The sequence below is a fragment of the Pelobates fuscus genome, chromosome 10 (genome assembly GCF_036172605.1).
Source record: "Pelobates fuscus isolate aPelFus1 chromosome 10, aPelFus1.pri, whole genome shotgun sequence".
NCBI lineage: Eukaryota > Metazoa > Chordata > Amphibia > Anura > Pelobatidae > Pelobates > Pelobates fuscus.
Genome location: NC_086326.1, coordinates 130,825,683 through 130,840,037, shown reverse-complemented (window position 1 = coordinate 130,840,037; position 14,355 = coordinate 130,825,683). Strand labels below are relative to the sequence as shown.

The following is a 14,355-nucleotide window of genomic DNA, read 5'->3' as shown; positions in this document are numbered from 1 at the left end:
AAGTGTGTCCTCCACAATAGAAATAGAGGCCAGGCGCCCGGGAGACCTTTGGTTTGTGTCAAACTGCTTGAAAACTGTTTGACACAGAAATGAATGATGGCACCAGGGACATTCTGGCACCATGTGATGCTTAATATGACTCTTGAAAGGACACCCACTGCAGCTTATTGTAATTGTTATATTTCTATGATGTCATCTCTGAAAGTTTCGATTTTAAATCTCTCATGTTCTCTTGATATGTAGATAAATAAACAATGCCCAGACTCCATCCTTTTTCCACTTAAGTAATTTGAAAACGCAAAGATAGCACCAAACTCCCTATAACAAAGCTCCGCAGATAAGGCCTCAGGAAATCGGGATGGGTAGGTGGGGCCCTGAGGGGACGTCATTAGTGATGTGATCCTCGTTACTATCAATTCCTACGTGTTGGGTCTGCCCACTAATAGTCTTCCCTCCCGTGCTTATTCGTGAACATGTGATCAGGGATGTGTTTGGGCGATCTAATCTTAAATGTGGATGAACAGGCTTTAAAATACATGTGTTTCTGAAATATAAGGGTGACGTTTTTTTTAGGCAATATCCATAAATGTTTCAGTAGCATGAAAGGTTTGAGTCAAGAACAGCCAAGCTGAGAACAAACACTAAGTAAACCCCTTAGAATTAGATTTCTGAGCTATTTTGAAAGGCTAGTTTCTTTAAAGAAAAAAACAAAAAAACAAAAAACAGGTTTTAAAACAGCGTGCATTGCTAATGACGCCTGTCGCAATGCAGGGTAAAGTCTGAAAACATGATGCCTGTCTGTGCTCACTTGCATGTCAAGCTGGGAACTCTGGGTAGTTCTGGAAACATGACTTTCCGAAGTCCAACTTGCGATGCAGGTGATGCACAACAGTAACGTTACATATATTTGATTATTATTTCTAAGAAGAGTTTTGTAATATTGCTTCTGGGCCCTTTGTTTTAGATTGAATAGTCAGGTTGAGTTTTCAGTCATCTTGTGCGGTTGGTTAAATGTGCTTCAATCCAAATGAAACAACCAGCGCAGCGTACGCTAATGCAATGTATTCCAAATGAAATATTTTTAAAAGAGTAATTGAAGAGGGAGATGAGCTGCATCCCCGTGACTGTAATTAAATTTATACTTAGAACAAGTTCCGTTGGCTAGAAAGCAAACCAGTGCAAAAAAAAAAAAAAACCAAAATAAAACAAGAACCCGAATGCTGCGAGGGCATTGACCCACTTTTCAGTAATAAATAAAATAAAATAAACCATGGCACTTGTTTTCTGTTCACTTTGTATCTGTACAAGATAGAAAACTGCTTTTGTTTAGGAGCTTTAAATCAGTTTTCTCAGTAAATACCAGTTGGGTATAGGGTCTCTGTTATTAAAGCAGCACAGTCGTTTTATTTTATTTCAGCAAGAATAACAAAAATGTCCAGGGGGGTAGGCAGGTGCTCTAGAACCATGGATTTGCTTAACTCCATTTACCATCCATATGTGAAGAATAAAGGCCCTGTGGGGTTGTAATCCCCCATTGCCTTCTTCATACCACTTGCCTTTGTTTAGATTAATTATCTTTTTTTCTTTGCAACGAATCTCAATATAGGGGCATTGTCACATTGTTCTCCTATGTCCATGATCGCTGCAGTTTCATATCTAACAAACTTCCCTGCCCACCTTCTGAGACAGTGAGGCAAGACAGCAGACTGCACAAAACGGTAGACCTTGCCTGTGAAAGACGTTGTAACAACTTATTTCTCTTTAGATAGAGTACGCACCTGCCTACAGGCGCATGTCCTGTAAGAGGCACCTATTTATTTATTACTTTTTGCAGCAAAGGTGGGCTCATGGGGAAATAAGTACCAGGAGCCTTGGTCAATGTCCTCTGTAGTGCAGTCAGCCTCTTATGCTTCATCGTAGAGTTGCAAGAACAATCATAGAGGGCATTCTAGTTAGTGCTGATTAGCTCCTACAGGGTCTTTGTTTGATGTTGTACAGGAAGCCGATAGCGTTATTTACCATCTGCCTATTAACAGCATCTCTAGCAGGAGGAGCTAGGACAGCACTGAGTGATTCACACTGTCTAATAGCTCCTGCAGTTTTAAGGTGAATCATAGAATGACTAGTACTTTGCAAATAACCGTTCACACTCCACATTCCTGTACCCTAAACAAATATTTTTTCGCTAATCCTCAATTTAACCCCTCTCAAAACCTCAACACACTTTTCTAGAGAACTGAAAGTGGTGGGAGCATAGTTGGTGATTTATCAGAAACATACATGAAGCAGATAAGACCGTTGCTTACAAAATTTTGCAGATTTTTTGATGTGTTTTCAAAAACACATTTCCTCCAATTTCCAACATAATTTGAACGAATACTATAGTATTAAAGGGATACTGTAGTGCCATGAATACAAAGCTGTATTCCTGGAGCTATTGATCCCCTCTGCTTCCCCCTCCCTCGCGCCCCCTTCTATCTGTTAAATAAAAGGGTTAAAAACCCTTTATTTACTTACCTTATCCCATGGGTCCCACGACGAGTGGGGTCTAATGCGCATTCGCGGCAAATGCGGTGCGTTAGACCTCCCCAAAGGAAAGCATTGAATCAATGCTTTCCTATGGGGAAAAAATATGATGCTGGAGGTCTTCATGCAGAGGGTTAGGATGTCCAGCATCCTATATTGCGCCTTTAATGTTATGTATAGATGCACTCACTAATTCATATATCATTCCTTCCAACTTCCTGGGTTACATTGTACCTTATCTGTTTTACTAGTCAGTCTCATTATTGAACTTGTATTTCCCCATGTTAATTTGGTTTCTTACAAGATTCCATGATATACTTTATACCAGATATACCTTAAATGATTACGTATAACGTGCACTAACAGCTTTCCATTCAAATGATACTTACTGCATTATACCTTCAGACGTTCTATCATACTATTCTGTATGCATAGCTCCATAGACCTGTGCGTTATTATATATAGCACTGTAGCAACGTATTGCTGAATAGGATCTCAAGAATACTGGCTTTTGCATGATTTACCTAGTGTAAAAGAAAATAGAATGGGACATACCGTTTTAATTTACTTTATTCATATTCTTGACCATAAAATTAAAACAAACAATATATAAGAAGATACCAAGATACAGAGCATTACATGGGTTTGGCTTTGTAAAAAAACATTTTTATAGGAAATTAAATATGTTTTTTTGTTTTGTTTTGTTTTTTTGAAATGGTTTCTGACCAAACTGGTTGCTAAATGTTTTAAGGCAAGAATACCATCTATAAAATTAAGTGACCAGATTTCCCTTCGAGCCCGGGTTCCTGTAAAAATAAAACTGCCCCCTACAAAAGGTAGCGCAAACTATAACGCAATCAGTAAATGAGAATAAAACCAACATGCATTTAGATTTAGGTGCAAAGAAGGACCTTGTTTGTGAATACCAACAGTGGAAGGAAGGACTGACTGAACACAACCACATGTTTGGAGCACTTACATTCCATGTCTGGACCTCCTACTCTAAGGTAGGACTGTATACTCACTGTAGATACCTCAATGAAACATATTGGAGGAGTTTAAACCTAGACTTTGAGTTGCTAGTTCTCATGCCAACTTTTTTTTTCAATTGATAATATAGACCACTAAAACAGGAGAGAACAAGTCAGATGGGCCTTCAGAACGGTTTCCCCCTCTAATAACACAAGTAAGCTACGGAAGGGCTATGATGCGGAAAAGGCAAGTTCTTCCCTTTCTTATCTGAAACTTGAGCTTTCTCATCAGCTGGGATCACCAGCTTCAGCTGTAGAGACCAGCACATCAGGAATTCACGACACATTTTGTATCTTTTTGGCTCTATTTAAAAAAAAAAAAAAAACTTACAAAAAAAAAATATGAAAATGGAAAACATACTACAGCAAATGAATTAGAGAATTCAAACAATAAGTATATTTTTTCACAACAACATTTTGCTTAAAATTCAAGTTGTTTATCTTCTAAGTAACGAGTCTGTGTAAACTTGTTAGACCTAATTAAAATGTTTCGGTCTACTACTAGTCTACTATGGCAAAAAAAAAAAAATCCTTTAAATATAGGACAACGTTCTTTTTCTTTAGTTTTCATTTTCAAAAGAAAGTTAGGAAATGCTTCTAAGGAAACTTGTTTCTCAAACTTGTGGAAGAACCAGGAGATTGTGTGGCACTACATTTTAGAAGGTTTCAACAATTCACACTAGAAGTGAAATGGACAGGAAGGTAGAGATACGGCACAACGTTTTATTTTCCCCCTAACCTACACACTAGCCATCACCATGTACAAAAAAGAAATCTGGATTATAATTTTCATGATTGTTTATCTGATGCATGAAGTGCCTCTTTAATTTAAGACCATTTTGTAAAATATAAAACTGAAAGCTAAACATTCATATGGAAACATGAAAGTAAAAAGAAAATAATAATAATAAAATCAACAGATATAACAATACTTTGAAATACATTTTGTAAAAAAAATAATTCTTTTTTTTTGGTTAGAAAAAGTTTAAGGACTGACCAGAATACCAATGCCACTATAATTGCCCAGTTAATCAATGGTGCATTTCTTTTCTTGGTTTTCATAAAGCGGTAGGTATTTACAACAACAATAACTGTCCACATCTGTTGCACTTCAGCCAAACCATAAGAGTAGTAATGTCCGCATGCTTGACTGTTCTTGCGTGGGCAGACAACAAGTATTTACATCCTTCTGCCAAAGTCTATATTGCTTATTAACATGTAGGCTTGCCGGAATCGCCTTGGCAAACAATGTTAGGTGTCCACAGGGTCGGGGGAGTCTTGAACTGGTTCTAAAAAGGAAATGAGTTTTATGGTTAGTATACAAAACAGACACTTTTTTTTTTTCTTTAACCCCTTAAGGACCAAACTTCTGGAATAAAAGGGAATCATGACATGTCACACATGTCATGTGTCCTTAAGGGGTTAAAGAAATTGCTACAGTGGTTTAGTATTCATCTGCACATTTGGAATATTATATTTTACTATACTACTAAATTGGTTTTCTAAACTAGCCGATTTTGATGGGAGTGCCCTGCCACCCCCACCTCCACCCTCATCCCAAGAACGTAATCTATTTTAGAACAGTTTGCTTCTTACCCGGTGTCCGCCTCTCCCTACACTACAACTAACAGAGAGCTGGGGGGCTTTCTGTCTGAGCTAAACCTGGGGGTGCAGAAATTATGGAAGCTTCCAGTTCTCTGGCAGAAGTAGTAGAAACGGGGATTTGTACTTCTCAGACTCCAGGCCAAACCATTCTAAAATGGGCATGCTATAGTTGTTATGGTACTTGGTGTGACTGGGTCAAATTGCAAGGAGACTGCAAGTTTAAACTTGTTCATGTTGCATTTGCGATAAAGGAGGCTTTCAGCTTACACATAACCTTTCAGGAGTGTTCGGCATATGGGCAGGCCTGAGCGGTCACCCTATCAGCAGAGTTTCATCCTGGTGTGCATGCACAAAATAATTTCACCCCCTCTACAGGCGAGGAGCATTTCTAGTTCTCGGACTTTACATTTCTGCTAGGTTTTAAAAATGATGCTGATTAAGTAATTGAAATGCATCACAGCCCTAGGCCGGTGGAGAAAAAAAAAAAGTTTTAACAACTTTAAAATTATAAAATGCCTAATGACAGACAGAAAAATACATGCAAGTCAAGATTTCAAACTCTAGCATTAATGAGTTTTTTGTCTCTCTCACCATTTACCCAAAACATTAACAGAACACCAGTACTTACCAGGCCACTGAGAGGGGATGCAGCAATCCCAATTTAGCAAAATATTTATCACGGTTTACCACGTTAACTCATGGCTGGATAGATAAAACGCTGCTGGTTTGAGAAATGGTGAATGGAGGTGTGCTTAACCATTTTTTTTGTACATGGATTACTCATTTACTATCAGCCATTGAGAGCAGTTGCTGATTGAATGTCACTTTTGAGCATAATAACTATCTTAAAGGGACACTTTAGGCACCCAGACCACTTCAGCTCATTGAAGTGGTATGGGTGCAGTGTCTCTATTGCACTTAGTGCTGAAATGTAATACATTGCAGTTCCATAAAAACTGCAATTTTTACATTAAGTCTGCCTTTAGTGGCTGTCTCCGTTTGGTCCGGTAACGGACGCTGGATGCCCTTACGCTCTGCATGAGGACATCTAACAGATTTTTTTTTCCCCAATAGGAAAGCATTGATTCAAAAGCTTATAAGTGATTTTAACAACTATTTATTTAGGGTGCTTACCTAGTGCTGGAAAGAACACCTCATTAGGTCCTGGTGGTGACAGAGGAGTGTTGGGTTCAGAGAGCAAGTGGCGGCCTGATTCTGACTGTTGGCGACTGGCCATGAAAATCAACCTGGGCCTTTGCTCATTGGTTCCAGTGATGCTTCCACCAGGAGGATCATCAAAGACTGGGTTTTCAATTCCTTGGGCATCACTTAAAAAATAAATAAAAATATATAATAATTTTAGGGCATTAATGCAAGCTGAAACATAAATATATTTTTTTAAGGTTATCTTATGTGCAAATTAAATACATTTTAGATTCTGATTGTTATCATATCTATCCTCTGCATGTGACCTACATGGTCTCCGTACACATTTCCTGCAAAGAGATTTAATCTTTAAACTTCCTTTATTGCACAATCTGTGTAATGTATAAGTTCGTATCTCCTGCTCTGTCAATAGCCTGCTAGAGACTCCTGTGTAATTTAAGTTCATTTAACAAAGCATGGGATGAAAAAGTCTACACACTGTGCTTTAAAATCTAAAAACTATGAATCCCAACTAGTATTCGGTTTAGCCGAAGGTCTGAAGTTGGGAGCCACTGCTCCACACTGCCCCTTGGAAATCCAGTCTGGACTAAATAAGCATGGCTTCAGAATGATTTGCCACAATAGTAAATAACATTCTTTGCGAGGGGTGTGTCACACGTTACAAAAAGTTGCTAACAGAAAATAAATTAAACAAGACATGCAATATACATGGCGACCCCCATATACAACGTACCTGTCCATTCTAACAAGTTCCTGTGCTCCTAAAACAAAAAAAAAATGCATTAGTAGTTTTTTAGTGAATCGGAATGAATGTAATAGTATGTCAGTTTTGAACACTTTTGCATAAATCGGATCTTATATAAAAACATTTTGTACTCTCAGGACTATCAAGGTGCAGACAGGAGGAGAAAGCAGGATGTGGTGAGCAGTGCTAAATGCTACTCCCTTAAATAAAAAATTAAGATGCTAAAACAGAGGCCCAGAAATTTAAGGGGAACTCTAGGTACTCACAATATATAAGTTCCGTTAAAGGAAGTTATGCTGGTGAGTTGTTTAATCACCATATCTTCAGTGTTTCCCATAAAGGGACACTAGTCACCTGAACAACTACATCTTAAATGTAGTTGTTATGGTGAGTATAGTTAGTCCCTGCAGGCTTTTTGCTGTAAACACAGTTTTTAGAGAAAAGGCAATGTTTACATTGGTCCCTAGGGACAGCTCCAGTGGCAGTCACTCAGGCGGCCACTGGATGTGCTTGCCGGGTCAGTGTTGCATATAGTGCAGCACTGAACTTTACCCACGGAGATGCACTTAGTCAATGCATCTCTACGAGAAGATGCTGATTGGCGCCAGCGCAGCATTTTGCTGCGCATACGCATTAGCCTCCAATGCTTTCATAGGGGAAAGCATTGGATTGGCTAAGATCATCAATTCTGATTATCTCAGTAAAGGAAGTGGATCGAGGGCAGGCCAGCACCAGCATAACTGCTTGGAGCTGGAATAAAGGTACATTTTCTATTTATTTATTTATTTAAGGGGGTAAGGAAGCTATATAGCATGTTTAACACTTTGGGGACAGTACTACACATTTGTATGTCTCCTAGAAGAGCAAGCTGACAAGTGAACTACTACTCCCAGAAATCCTTGCTGTGCCCATGTAGCCCTGATCTAAGGGAAGAGTGCAGCATTGCTAGAGAGCAGCATTGTTGTACAAAGTTAAATTAGCATTTTGTATGGCCAAGCATATCATGTGAATCTGCTGCAAATATATTATCGCCAATGTAAGTAAATATGTGCGTGTGTGTTATTTTTGCAGATATGTTTAATGAACAGTTGGATAGTTCTGCCTAAATGACATTTTCTAATAAAGCATGCATATATTCTGGTAAAATGCAAAGCAGCATTTTATGGTCTTGACAGGTTTGATCAAACTATTAATCTCCTGGGCGACTAGTAACTCTAAATTCAAAATACTTACGTCGATTGCTGACTGCTTTTCTTTGCTTGTAAACGAGGAAAAGTATGAGAGGCAAACACAGGACACCAATTACACAGGACACGATTGCCAGTGCTGCTGCTGTCCCATCTTTAGCATGTAAGGAAAAAGCAGGCATTAATGGGGATGGAATAACAAAATATTTATTATATAATCATTTGACAATACGTCTGTCCATTTCACAGCATCAGCTAGCTTTTTCACTTCTCTGTCTAGATTTGAGGGGGAGAACATCTACAAATTCCCAGAATTATCAGCTAGCTTTGGCTGTACAGAAATATTAGCTGTCTGGTGAATCATGGGAGGTGTAAAATCAGCTGCACAGCTATCTGTTGGCCGTGAGGATCCTTATGCAATACAAAGATAATGTAGAGACAGTGTGGGCTCCAAGAAAGAAGGCTGTGTATCTCATCGGACATGTAGGTTCCACAGAACTACTGCAAAATGGAACATCTATTATGCCTTATGGTATATGAACGCATGGATATATAATTCTTATTATCAGCATTTGTATAGTGCAGACTTATTTCATATGGCTGTACAAATGCAATAAAGACGGAAAACAGAGAAACCAAGCTATTAAAAGTGTTGAGAAGATGACAGAGCTTACATGCTCTCTCTCTCGCTATATATATACACACACACACACACACACACACACACATATATCTATACACATACACACATATATATATATATATATATATATATACACACACACACAGATAGATAAACAGAGATACAGATTTATCATCATTTTGTAAAGGAAACATGATGTTCTCTTACTATCATCTTCAGAAGGAGAAGATTGAAAGATGCAGCTCCGAAGATTTGGATCATCTTTAAATAGCAAACACAAAAATAGGTTAGGTATACTTTGTGTATGTATGTGTGCATGCATTTTTCCAATTTCATATTCAGCAATATATTAAATAACTAAATAATTATATACACACACACGACCTGGGATTTGGACTCAATGTCTCCCAAAATTGTTCGCCCAGCCAAATGAATATAAAAACTTGATAGAGTCCGGAAAAAAAATCCAGCTGACAGAACTAACTGAAACGTTGACTGTTTCTTTGGCATTTTCCGGCTCTTCAGAATAAAGCAGATGTTATCACATTAAGACGACATTGGAGTGCTCTATATCAAAATATATACATACATAAATAGAGCATACAAAAAAAGAAAAAATAATAATTTGTGTATGTACAAAAATAACCCCATCCCACAAATGAATAAATAAATCATACATCATTTAAATTATGCATGTTGTTTTTGGGGTACATTTACTATATAGTGAAAACAAAATTGTAAATTGAGCGTTCCTGTAATCTGTATTCATGTTGTCATGCCACAAAATAATAATAATAATGATAGAATAAACTATCGTAGATCTCATGATTAGTCTACTTGACAATCTTCCCAAAATAACTGGGCTTATTTATTTAACTTGTAACCGTTCAGTATTATCAAGGACATTACAAATGTGTCCAAAATAGCAACGGACAAAAATTATATATTGGGTTGAAAACTTACCAAATCAGCTATGTAGGCCTAAAATAATTCCCGGTCCTGTAACCAAGGTCAGGTTAACATCTGAGGGTCTTATAATAAAGAACTCTCAGGTAGCCCTCCTCTACACACCCTGCATAGAAATTATATTTAAAGGGACACTATAGTGGCAGAAACAACTACAGCTTAATGTACTTGTTCTGGTGTCTACAGCCTGTACCTACTCTATAATATAGAAAAAGCAGTGTTTACGGTAATGCCGTCTTTCACACGGCCACTAGAGGTGCTTCCTGTGTCAGTGCTGCACATTTGCAGCACCGCCGTTCAGCATCTACACACTCTGCATAGAGACGCTGAACGTTCCCCAAAGAGATGCATTGATTTTGCTGTTGGAATAAAGGCTAGTTAAATAACTTTTACTCTTCTAACAGGGGCACTGGTCACCTAAAATAAAGCTCTAGTGTCAGGAGTATTCATGACACTTCAGTGCTCCTTTAATATGGATTTCTCCTTACTCTGTAAATCACCTAAAAAAACAAAACAAAAAAAAGCTAATACTTAAAAACAAAAACAAATTAAGGTAACAAATGTACAGTCCATTTAGTATTCGTCCAAGTGGATCCAGACTGACCGGCATCCTCTCCTTGAACGAGTAATTCCTATTAAAGGGTTTTCCTTGTTTACTCTGATGGTAGCTGCACGTTTGATATATTTCACACATTTTGGCAACTAATTATAATAGGGAATTGTGCATGTTTTGCACTTGAAGGTGTTATTTAACAGGTTTTAGATCTCACTATTTTTTATTGGCACTGGCCCGTTACTATTTAGCACCTATTTTTCCCTTTTGGTATTTTGTGTTTTGATTATTTGCTATAAATTTGAGGTGTGATTATCGTGGTTAGTTGGTGTCTGCAATGGACACCCATTAACTCTGTGAGCAATTGTACATTGTGTGGTCAGTCAGTGAATTCCGTTCGTGAAGTACATGAAGGCCATGTGCAGTGTGTCACTGGGTAGTGCTATAATGTTTCAGTAGTAGACATTGAATAGTGGGAAAATGTGAATGTAATCATCATTTGTCCGGTGTTTCTAGCCAACACATTTCTACCCCACCTATATATTTCATCCTTATGAATACCTCCTAACAGCCACAGAATTGGCAATACAATTTAAAGGCTCATGTCCTGCCGTACCTGGTCAATTCAAGGTAATTTTGGTCATACCTGATTTCACGTCAAGCTGCATGTAGCTGTGAGATTCGTGTCTGGGGTGCTTATTAAAGGTCACTAGTACATGGCAGCAGTAGTCACCGCTGTTTATGTGAGACACATTATGCAGGTTTAAGTGGAATTCTCTGCTGTGCAAGATGTGAAGGTCGTGCCCAGAGTGGTGATCTTTCCCTGTTGCATTCCGTCTTTGAGAGCAGGTTGGGTTTCTTTCCTTACTGAAGTGCCAGAATGATAAGAGATGGTCATGTTTCTCAGTCATGGATCCAGTGATGGTGCATGTGAGGTTCACACTCTCGCCCTGAGGGCATATGTACCGTGTGTACGGAGCAGAGACAGAATACCATTTTCCCCGATCTATGTTGGAAAGAAGGGAGAAGATAATCATGAGTAAATATTTGAGCATTTGGTTTCAAATGAATTGCAACCATATTTTGAGCGCTTAACAATTTGTCCAAAATACTGAAGTCCGAAATATCATGTGGACAAATCACAAAATAAAACTCCCAACAGACAAACCATATTGTGTGTTATATAATTCAGAGTTCTGTATGTGGCTCCACAAAATGTATGATTGATGTTTAGAAGGCAACTACTACATTTTGATATTATTCGCAGACTAAGTGAGAAAGGAAATTGCTAAATCAACCAAAATGCACTTATTCGTGTGCTGCAATATAGCTTTGTTTTATCGAGATTAGTTAGATTTGTTTTATCTTTGGTAGCTTTGTTTTGTCGATATATTTTGCAGTATTCCTACTTGGCAATTTTCACACCATTTTGGTTCTTCCAAGTCGTTTATCCCCCAGTGACAAACTAAATGTCTCTGCAGTGCACACGCTTAAATGACATGCGTAGTAGTGCACACTGCGTATTACTGCTATCTACAACCAAGAACCATAGCGAGTTACTGTAGTTTGTACTGTAAATCTGGTATAATCTATATGTAATGAATTGTAAAGCATTAAAAAAAAAAAAATAATGATATGTCCTTCATAAAATGTTTTCACAGAGGCAGAATGCTGCATTGCTAGAACAATCACATTTCTGATCGCATTAAATAAAACATGTACAAAGGCACTGGCTACATATGTCGCTTGTAGAATTAGAAATCTTCATATTGGATGCCAGCAAAAATAGTGAACCAACTATGAATTTTGTTCATGCTTGCCCAGCAAATAGATTTCTATTTCACTGTTAAAGTTGAATTGGTTATGGTACAAACAGTCTTGGGCGTTCTCCCACATTTGCTGGAAGGACACCTTGCTTAGACTCTTTGCAACTTTACTTCTACGCTGAGCTGAAGTGGCTATGGTGTTTAAACTACCCACCTAATCACCAGACTTGTTAATTCACTAAGAATGACATGTATGTTTTTTTATTTAATGGGACACTATAGTCACCAGAACAATTACAGCTTAATGTTGTTCTGGTGAGTATAATTATTCCCTGCAGGCATTTACATGCAATCACTTCAGTGGCCATTGGAGATGCTTCCTGGGTGTGCAGCACTGCCGTTCAGCGTTTCCACGCTTAAATTTTCTTCATAGAGATGCATTTATTCAATGTTTCAATATGAAACGGTGCTGATTGGCTAAAACAGAGTTTGGCCCCGCCTCCTACCTGCCTCAATGCCAATTTCAGCCACTCCAATGCTTTTACTATGGGGAAGTCCTTATGCGAGCTTGCGCATTGGGTCCCACCCGCCAGTTTACGTTGGCGGAGAGAGAGAGCGAAGGCAGAGCCTGACATCGGCACTGGAATCGGGTAAGTGACAGAAGGGGGACACTATAGGTTTGTTTTCCTGACACTATAGCTTCCCTGTAAGGTGTTCATTTCAAATTTACGGACAAAGTAGCTAAATTGAAAGTGTAGCCACATTTTTCAAATTCGGCTATTTTGACCATAAATTTGAAATTCACTTTATTGGAAAATGTTGCTTATTTTTCCACTCCAGGTATTTAATGACACACATAGCCAAGTTGTGTTACTGCATGGCTCTATTTGAAACAGTGTGATATTAAAGGACCACCATAGTGCCAGGAAAACAAACTCATTTTCCTGGCTCTATAGGGTCTTTAGGTCCCCCCCCCCCCACACCCTCAGGGTCCCACTCCCCGCCGGGCTGAATGGAGAGGAAGTGTTTAAACGCTTACCTTTCTCCAGCACCGGGCTCCCTCGGCGCTGGAGACTCTCTGACGTCATTCAATCGGTCCATAGGAAAGCATTTTTCAATGCTTTCCTATGGACGTCAGCGTCTTCTCACTGTGATTTTCACAGTGAGAAGTGCGGAAGCGCCTCTAGCGGCTGTCAATGAGACAGCCACTAGAGGCTGTATTAAACCTGTTGTAAACATAGCAGTTTCTCTGAAACTGCTATGTTTACAGCTGCAGGGTTAACAGTAGATGGACCTGGCAACCAGACCACTTCATTAAACTGAAGTGGTCTGGGTGCCTATAGTGGTCCTTTAACTGAATTAGTATGATGAATCTGTGACGGTTCTGAACGAGCAGCCATGCATCTACAGCAATTAAAAATATTTCATATAAAATAAAAACAAATCTTTAGCTTTTGAAAAGGAGCATTTTATACATATGCGGTCTAAAAACATGAGATATTTAAATGTGAGTGATCAGACATTTCAGCAGTTACCATCCTTTCTTATGCAAAACAGCATCCTGTGTAAAAATAACAATTGTAAGATCAGAATTAAAAAACGTGTACTTCGGTTTATATATCACATAGTGTTAAAAGAACACTCCACACACCAAACGTTTTGTCTATTAGGGAGCCCTATATTTTTTAAATAAAAAAAAAAGAAAAAAGTACATTTTAATAGAAAATCTCACTTTTATAAATTAACCTTGTTAAACCACCATGCTATCAAACAACCGGTCCGTTTTAGGCGTATATATCATGGCCCTGCAGTCTCACTGGTCAATATTTGCCATTTAGGAGTTAAATATAGTCATTTATACTACAGGGCCGTTGCATGCTTGAATCTGATTGGTTGACGGACGTTCTAAGGTGTGCATTATTTATAGGGAGACGCACGGCTTAAGTAGTTCCAGACAGGTCTTGACTGCATTACAGTTCCATATCACTTCGCGTAGTCAACTGTAATAAGTAAGAAATTAGTCCTACATACAAGAGCGTTTTAATGACAAATGTCTTGCAATACATCATCTGAACAATGTTACGAGGTGTGGTAACTGTAGTATAAGCGGAATAATTGACTCCAGGCCGTTGAATTATTAGACCGCATTACCACCTCGGGTGTGCA

At 38.4% G+C, this 14,355-nt stretch overlaps 2 protein-coding genes across 2 annotated transcripts in view; one reads left to right on the top strand and one right to left on the bottom strand.

Moving 5' to 3' along the window:
* The window catches only part of CDH23 (cadherin related 23), a 909,735-nt gene that overhangs the window by 704,228 nt on the left and 191,152 nt on the right, over positions 1-14,355 (top strand). The window lies entirely within an intron of this gene.
* VSIR (V-set immunoregulatory receptor) overlaps positions 3,084-14,355 on the bottom strand; it is a 62,517-nt gene continuing 51,245 nt past the window's right edge. The window contains exons 2-7 of the mRNA XM_063435344.1: positions 11,070-11,429; positions 9,112-9,165; positions 8,308-8,415; positions 7,063-7,090; positions 6,297-6,490; positions 3,084-4,846 (exon numbers count right to left, since the gene is read on the bottom strand). Coding sequence (XP_063291414.1) covers positions 4,809-4,846; positions 6,297-6,490; positions 7,063-7,090; positions 8,308-8,415; positions 9,112-9,165; positions 11,070-11,429 — 782 coding nt within the window. The 3' untranslated portion in view covers positions 3,084-4,808. The remainder of the gene's footprint in view (positions 4,847-6,296; positions 6,491-7,062; positions 7,091-8,307; positions 8,416-9,111; positions 9,166-11,069; positions 11,430-14,355) is intronic.